The sequence below is a fragment of the Lampris incognitus genome, chromosome 1, assembly GCF_029633865.1.
Source record: "Lampris incognitus isolate fLamInc1 chromosome 1, fLamInc1.hap2, whole genome shotgun sequence".
Classification (NCBI taxonomy): Eukaryota; Metazoa; Chordata; class Actinopteri; order Lampriformes; family Lampridae; genus Lampris; species Lampris incognitus.
In genome coordinates, this window is record NC_079211.1 from 115,170,089 (window position 1) to 115,178,736 (window position 8,648).

Below are 8,648 nucleotides of genomic sequence, written 5' to 3' on the forward strand. Positions count from 1 at the left end.
GACTGTGGGTGCTGCTTCTGATTTAGACAATATGAACAGAGAGTATTACAGTTTGCGGTCTCAAACACACACACAGAAATGTATAAAGCACACATCATGTGAACGCTTGACCTGTGTGTGGTGTCATGAGGCTAGCTAGTCACAACACTGATTTAGAATATTCAGAAATCCCAGTTCATTAGGCCTTTAAAACGTGTATTCAGGCTTTGTTGTGCAAAAATTAATTACTTTAAGCATTGGAAAGCGTCCCATCATTGCACTGACCCCAATTTGCCCATCATGTTGTACCGGCTGTCCCAAAGACGAGAATACTTTCTACTGCTGTTGGTGTCCATACAGCATTAGTGTGTGTCTGTACAGCATTAGTGTGTGTCTATATAGAATGTGTTTGTGTCTATACAGCATTAGTTTGTGTCTAAGTAGAATGTGTCTGTGTCTACACAGAATTTGTGTTTATACAGAATTTGTTTGTGTCTATACAGAATGTGGTTGTGTCTGTACAGAATTTGTTTGTCTATAGAATTTGTTTGTGTCTATATAGAATTTGTCTATACAGAATTTGTGTCTATATTGAATTTGTTTGTGTCGATACAGAATTTGTTACTGTCTGAATAGAATTTGTCTATATAGAATTTATGTTTATATGGAATTTGTTTGTGTCTATACAGAATTTGTTTGTGTCTATGTAGAATGTGTGTCCATATAGAATTTTTGTGTTTATGTAGAATTTGTTTTTGTCTACAGAATTTGTTCGTGTCTATACAGAATTTGTTTGTATCTGTATAGAATTTGTTTGTTTCTATACAGAATGTGTTTGTGTCTATAGAGAATGTGTCTATATTGAATTTGTTTGTGTCTATGTATAATTTGTATGACTTTTCTTAATGTCCTGGGCTGAATTTGTCAATTTAGAGATTACATACATAAATAATTTGTAATTCTGTGGCTCGTGGAGAATCACTCGCTCAAAGTGACCCAATTACCAGCCATGTTGTGGAGCGAAATTTACATATAAAATAATGACTTCAAATTAAAATCATATTAAAAAGCCATCCAGGTAGGGATGAACATCCGTGTTCTGTCTGAAGTTGTGTTCATCTTTATTGGTGACGTACTTCCGCAGGTCAACTCTCTCCCAGCTGCGGCGTTCATGGACAGGTTGTGGAAAAGAACAGGACACAACGTGCTGATGGATCATCCAGAGACCACAGTAAAAACCTTTTTTTACTTCAGTAAAGAGAGTTACACAAAAAGTGGCAAATATTTCGACAATAAATAATAAATAATTTTCTTGCACGGAAACAAAACGAAACGTTCCTTTTTTCCAGAGCTGACGGTCTTAACGTATGTTACAGGCCTTTGGGAGAGAAGAGTCACGTTGTCGGACACACGCCGAGTCACGCACACGTCCCACGAAGCTTGTGCCACAATAGAGGTCTACCTGGTTGCAGTGGTGCAGTACTTTTACTCGGGCTTTTCGGGAAACAACGTGGCAGAAATGAAAAGCAATGCAATCCCCTCCGTGTGTCGTGTGGAGACGTCGGTCTGTCGTCCACAATCTAAACAATGTCAACAATTTAAACAACCGAAAAGGACCAGCAGTCAGTGTTTCATACTCACATGTAGCGCGGAGCACTTCGCGAACACTCGATTCAGATTTTATCTTGAAATACGTTTTTCCTCCCATTCAGGGCTCCGTTTTCATCAAAGCAGGGAATATGTTCTGTCTTCTCTTTTGGCAAAACGGTGACCAGGTGAGGTCACCGGCCAGCACCAGTCACAGCTGGAGAGGAACTCGTCTACTTGTTATTCTCACGCGTAAAACCAAGACGGATGCGCTCTGCTGGCAACATGTTCTACAGCATGTGGTGGTTATTCTACAACGTGTCGTCGTGTAGTACTGCAGTACTGTCATGAGGGCGGCTGCAGTAAATCCCATGATTGTCTTCACAGTGTACAAATACAACCAGGGGTTGTTTTCGATAAAGAGGCTTCGTGCAATCGGAGGATGATACTCTTCGAATGGAATAAACAAGAGTTACTTATAGATGCGACCCCGGGGAGGGGGTCGGTGTCTGTCCTGCGCCCCCTTCCTCAGAAACGTGAGACAGTCGGCGGTTCATGTCACCTACGCCTCTATAGGGCTCGACACCATGCTGTTTGGCGTATCCGGGAGCTGAGAGGACATGGACGCGACTTCGCTCCCTGTTGAATTCGAACCTGGCCCCCCCTCCGAGAAGTTGACCTGAATGAAACAAAGCGATATGAATGTGATGAGACGTGAATGCAGTGTTTTAACTCAACATGTCTTGACCAATTCTCGAAATTTCCATGTTCCCTGCGATGCAACAAGCTGCGGAAGCCTACGACACACTACTGAGTATTGTGTTGGTGGGCGCTGCGGAGCGCATGGCAGCAGCAGCCTGCTCACCACCAGCAGCAGCCTGCTCACCAGCTGTTGGAACGCCGGCTGATCGATGTCGCTCTGCAGCGCGAAGTCGCTCAGGACCTTCCAAGGCGGCTGGTAACTCTGCACCTCCACTGGATTTGCCTGCAAACCGCCGTCGTGTCTCTCCGGACTGGCAGCCACCATTGGCGTGCCTGTCATTCCCTGGATGTTCTGCAGGGGTTCCACAAAGACACGACTGTCAAACTTGATTTACTTTTCAACTTCAAGCGCACAAAAACACACTTATACAAACAAGCAAACAGACAGCCTGGCTACTAATGGAAATCAAATAAAAGACAGACAGACAGATGGATAGATATAAATAAAATCATCCTCGCAGAGGTTGATTTTATTTATATCAACCTCGAAGAGGACTTCTGCCTCGCAGAGGACTTCTGCAATATATTGTATGCGCGTTATCCTGTACGCAACGCGTCATTTAACCTCTACATATATATGGAATTACGCATACTTTCTGTATTTTCACATGCATTGTAGATGCAAGCACTCTGCAGCCGCCTGCAGTCCTGGCTCTCTGACCCGGCCATGACCGATAACAGCCCACACGACATAGTAACCGTCGTCGTCCCGTTGCGCCCTCCATCCGCAACATGGCTCTCACCGTTTTATCGTTGGGTTGCTGCTGCTGAAGTTGCTTCATCAGTATGCTCCTCTTCTTGTCCTTGCAGCGCTTGTTTTGGAACCAGACCCTGATGACGCGCGGACTCAGCCCCGTCATTTCCACGAGCTGCTCCTTCATCAGCGCGTCGGGTCGCGGGTTTGCGTTGTAGCAGGTCCGCAGCGTGTGCAGCTGCTTCTCGTTCAGCACGGTCCGCACCCGGGTCGTCTTCTCCGGCTGCTTGTGGACGTGCGGTCGAAGCGCAGGCTGTCGAGCAGAGATTGGTTCTGCTGTTTAGAAAGGAGAGCAACGCAGAGAAGATAATCATATTATTGGACATCAGGAGGGTCGTTGCGCCGCACCGGCCAGCATGAAGACGCAGGCTGCAACAGGGCTGTCTCACATGTCACCATATGTCACTTAACATTTTAAGTCTCCAGGCCTCTTAGTTCGTATCGCCATGTGTCCGTCCTGTTACTGAAGGACTGGCTTCACCAGATATGTCCTGGCATTACGCAATCTGGATTTTTGTTTAACAAAAAAAAACAAAAAACGATACCATCCAAAACATTGCCAACCCAAACACGTTCTCAACCTGGGACATCTGTAATTATTTCAGTATCTGTAATTATCTGGTGGAACAAACGCTCACCTTACTACCTACATATTTCAATAAAACAAATTTGATTATCAATGTCACGTGGTAATTATTGATTTTTTTTAACCAAACTAACGGAACTGTTAGCTGGATCCTCTTGAGAGGTCATCGTCCAGCCAGCTCAGCAGCCTGGCTTCTTATCGTGACGCACAGACAATCTGTGTTTCCACATGAAGGCCGTAGGTGTAATGAATATGCATACTACTTCCATTCACGCATGCCGCACGTTGCGTTTGGTGGCGTTTGGAGTGACCACCCAAAGCGCCTTTTACGCAAACCAGCTGCACTACAGGGCGCTTTTAAACAATATAATTATGTCATTCAGCAAACACATCAGCCCATTTTAACATGTCGTGTGATGCTGCTGCAAAATAACCGACCGTCCTGATGACTAACACGTCTGTTGGAGGGTTGGGATGGGAAAAAAGCAACAAAAAAAATAAATAAATATTTTTTTTAAAAAACAACCCAAACCACCAAAAGTGGGATGACGGTATTCAGACGTTGTCTGTCAGAAAACAACCGACCAGACGCGTCCAGGCTGCGCTACGAGGCGCCTTAGATTTTATTTTAAACACAGCCATATTAGAACTCTTTTTTTGTACAATAGCAGATCCACAGTGCACCCCCCAACACTGATAAGTGGGTGTATTTTGGACAGCAGAAGCCACGGTGTCTCATCTTTATCTTGTCTTTATCTGTCCGAGTGCACTCGGTGTGACGCGACACACTCCAACTGATGTAGGACGCACGACAAAACGCGCCAACAGCAAAACGCACGGATGGCAAAGTAAAGAATCCAAATGATTGTGAATAATCCACCAACTGGCCTCCAGCGGAGCCGGGTCCGGCGGTGCGTCTGGGTGGAAAGGACGCCGCTCCATCATCCCATCACAGACCCTCCAGAAAACGTCCCTGCTGCTTTGCGTGGCAAACTGATCTGCGGACAAGCCAGCGGCATTTGGCGTACGCGGCGATTTAATTTCACCCCCCGCCCCCCATAAATAAATAACTAAATAAACAAATAAATAGAAGAAAAAAACAGACCCCTGTCTCAAAACAAAAGGCACCGCCACGCATCCGGGTCGAGACGTTACCTGCCATCTGTAAGGGTCTGGCCGGGTGCAGGGGACTCAGAGGGTCGCCCGAACCCATCGTAGCCCGCTCCACCACGTCGTGGTCGGCCCGGCAGAAGAGCCCGTCCTCCCTGAGAGCGAACTCGTCCCCCGGGATCAATTGCCTGCTGCAGGCCACGCACCGGAAACACTCGATGTGGTACACCTTGGAGCGCGCTCTCATCACGAAGTCGTTCTTGCTGAAACCGATGTTGCATTTGGCGCATTTTATCCCGTATAACCTGCAGAGAGAGACGCAACACATCACCTGTCTGTCTGCACCGAGACACATCACCCGTCTGTCTGCACCTTTATCCCATATAACCTGCCTGTCTGCACTTTTATAACCTGCAGGAGAGAAGAACACCTCACCTGTCTGTCTGCGCCAGAACACACCTGCTCCGCTTTTACTTTGTTGCACGCAAACTATACGGAAATACTACTACTACTACTACTACTACTACTACCAATCATCATCATCATCATCATCATCATCATCATCATAAATGCGAAATGATAAAGGCCTACTTTTTTATTCAAATATTTTAAATTGTGCAAAGACCCAGCCTTGTTATACTACTACTACTAATAATAACAATAGTACTAATAATAATAGCAATAACAATACTATCAATAATAATGACACTAATAATAACAATAATAATAATAATGACAATAATAACAATAATAATAACACTAATAATAACAATAATAATGATAATAATAGCGGTAATAACCATCATCATCATTTGTATTGCTGTTGTGGTGATTGGAATCGTGACTTTGTGTTGCCGTTGCAGCGCTCTTGCCGTTCTTATTCAGTCAGTCAGACGCACGTGCTTATCGTTGAAATCTACACGACTATTTTGATCATTCCTAACGAGACGAATATGTCTGTCGGTGTCATGTTTAATTATTGATTGGTCTCGGCAGCAGCTCTCCAGCCTAGAGTCGCAGAAAGTGGAGGAAAGCGGCGTTTCGGAGCCTTTCTCTCGTCGCAGGTGTAGCGGGGATGGAAAGCGGCGTGTCGGAGCCCTTCTCCCGCGGCAGGTGTAGCGGGGATGGAAAGCGGCGTGTCGGAGCCCTTCTCCCGCGGCAGGTGTAGCGGGGATGGAGAGCGGCGTGTCGGAGCCCTTCTCCCGCGGCAGGTGTAGCGGGGATGGAAAGCGGCGTTTCGGAGCCTTTCTCCCGCCGCAGGTGTAGCGGGGATGGAGAGCGGCGTGTCGGAGCCCTTCTCCCGCCGCAGGTGTAGCGGGGATGGAGAGCGGCGTGTCGGAGCCCTTCTCCCGCGGCAGGTGTAGCGGGGATGGAGAGCAGCGTGTTGAGCCCTTCTCCCGCGGCAGGTGTAGCAGGATGGAGAGCGATGTGTCGGAGCCCTTCTCCCGCGGCAGGTGTAGCAGGGATGGCGGCGAAGTGATTTCGATGTTATCACCCCGGAGCATTTTAGCACGTGTACCCAAACACCTTATTTGCCGCACGTGGCACTCTGCGTGATGCTATGGTTTGTTGTTTTAAGGTAATTATGTCGTCTAATTTGAATAATAAAACAGTGGCGTGTATGTCCCGCGGTGGCCTACTGTCAGGCGGCCTTTTGGCGGGCATATGCTGACACGTGAGGCGGTATTTGCACGCCTTCAGCGGCTTCGCTATTAGCCTCCTAATAACCAGGGAATTATCTGTTTTTAATGTCAGTGTTAATTAATTATTCAGCTGGGTGACCGACCAGAGGCGCTGTGCAGGACCATCAAAGCGCAGGTCCCCCGACTCCGATCTCGGTCTCATCTAGCACGCATGGCCAGCCTACCTGATGTAGTCTCGTTTGCAGTAAGTCTTGCCGTCCCTGACGAAGCACGTGCACGACTCGTCCAGATACTGGCTGCACTCCGCGCACTTCAGACACGCGGCGTGCCACTCCAGGTCCGGAGAGACCCGCAGGATGTACTGGTCGTGGATCTGGTTCCCGCAGCCGACACACAGGGAGATGAGACGCTTTTCTGCAGATTAAAACAAATAAATAAAAATTACGTTTGCATTTCAAAACAAAGCTTGCAAGAATGGTTACACGCGCTAAGCCAGCGCGGGGTCGCCAGCACGCTTTAATTACGCTCCTCTTATAATTACGCTCCTCTTAAAATTACTGGGCCGCGTGTGGCGGGGCTGCGCTGCCGGCTCGTGACAAGCATCACAACAGCCGTTTTAATTGAAAGAAGAAAGCTCAAACAGCAGCAGCATGAACCCGCCGCAGCCCGCAGCAGGATGGCCGCGCGGACGCGGGGACGAGGACTCTATAGGCCGGATCACCCGCGGCCGTCTGGGTCCGCTGTTAGTTTTACTCGGCAAACCCACGACTTAAGATATATATTTTTTTGTAATCCAATGAGTATTTCTGCTATAATAATAATAATAATGATAATAAATACAAGCCTAAATTAGTCTCGTTCTCGTCGTTTTAAGAGCTTCCGTGCACCACCATCACCCACTATCTGAATCATTTTAACCCGCGATAAATTTCAATAATTTACTGCTGAATTATTATTATTATAATTATTATTATTATATTATAATTATTATTATTATATTATAATTATTATATTATTATTGTTGTTATTGTTATTATTATGGAACAAAGGCGAGTAAAGAGGATATGCCGGGAGCAGTCAGAATAGAGCGCAGTCAGAATAGAGCGGTCAGAATAGAGCGTAGTCAGAATAGAGAGCATCCAAAACGAACAAAGTGTAAAACGGGAACGGCGCTCCCAGGAGCGCGTGCTCCTGCATCCATCCCAACACAAAGTTCACCTACTTTTCGGCGGGTCCCCCATATCTCCCATGTCCAGAAAGTAAGGCGGCGTTAGGTCCACTTTACACGCGTGGCGCGACAGCTCTGCGGTCCTGATTTCAGCTTCCTCCGGCTCGGTGCGGGGCAGCGCCACGGCGCCGGGTGGTGCGGGGCGGCAGGTGTGGGGCGGGACGCTGGGAGGCGGGCGGGCGGGGTGTGTGGCTGCGCTCCGGCGCTTTGGTCCTAGCAGTGATGGGCTCTCTTGTCCTTAGCTCTCACTCAAACTCCCCTTGAGTCAACTCTTCTCCATCGCCATTGGGCTGACGTAAGACGGTGAGACGTCATCTTTCCATGAATCTGATTGGTTATGAGCAGGGGAGCAGCTGTTGCTCTCACCACGGTCCGCTAAGTTGGCTCCCGAACCAAGGCGCGTTCGGGCCTGTAAGAAAACAGTCGTTTTTAGTCCCAGCGCGTGGCGCTTTTAGTTTTTCGTTTTCTATCGATAGTAAAGTAAAGGTGCTCGGCGTGCGGGGAGGCACGGGGTGTTTTAGGGCAGCGAGCAGGACGTTGTGTTGCTGTGCAGGCTCCGCAGCAACGCGTCCGAATGGGTGAGGAAATATCAGAGAGGGTCCAGGGGCTCTGCTAGCCGGCTCCATTGCAACACAGTCTACATTAATGTGCTTTAATTAGATATTATTGCCTAATCCGTTCCGGTGGACTGGTAGAATTAATTGGGAATTTGCTACGAGCCTGTATCTGGACCCGTCTGACGTCAGTGACAGCACGTGGATGAAATTGCATTGGATCCTATTCATGAAATCACATCGGTGGGTCAAAACATGGGGGACAACGGGTGCCAAGGTTTCGTCTGTGTTCCTGAAGCAGCATTTCAGTGGGGCAGGCCTGATTGTGTCTGTTACAATACTGTTGCGGGTACTGTGCAGAACGCACCGTCAGTCAGCCCCGAGTCGGTGCGCAAGGAAGCTTTGGTGTGTGTCATGTTTGTTCTAAATCCGGACCACGAACAGG

At 47.7% G+C, this 8,648-nt stretch overlaps 1 protein-coding gene across 1 annotated transcript; it reads right to left on the reverse strand.

Annotated features, from left to right (window-relative positions):
• Positions 1-2,128: 2,128 nt before the first annotated feature.
• isl1a (ISL LIM homeobox 1a) lies at positions 2,129-7,671 on the reverse strand. The gene is made up of 6 exons (XM_056292314.1): positions 7,644-7,671; positions 6,646-6,835; positions 4,824-5,083; positions 3,072-3,358; positions 2,453-2,620; positions 2,129-2,245 (listed from the first exon to the last, which is right to left on the reverse strand). The coding sequence occupies exons 1-6, from the start codon at positions 7,669-7,671 to the stop codon at positions 2,129-2,131; spliced, it is 1,050 nt and encodes a 349-aa protein (XP_056148289.1).
• Positions 7,672-8,648: the final 977 nt, after the last annotated feature.

What these genes read in the sequence shown, in the direction of transcription:
- isl1a (XM_056292314.1), bottom strand. Translation starts at nt 7,671, where the DNA reads ATGGGAGATATGGGGGACCCGCCGAAAA. An exon ending in CAGACCCTTACAGATGGCAG is followed by an intron (nt 3,359 to 4,823) that starts GTAACGTCTCGA and finishes CTTTCTAAACAG; the next exon opens with CAGAACCAATCTCTGCTCGA. An exon ending in AGCAACCCAACGATAAAACG is followed by an intron (nt 2,621 to 3,071) that starts GTGAGAGCCATG and finishes GAACCCCTGCAG; the next exon opens with AACATCCAGGGAATGACAGG.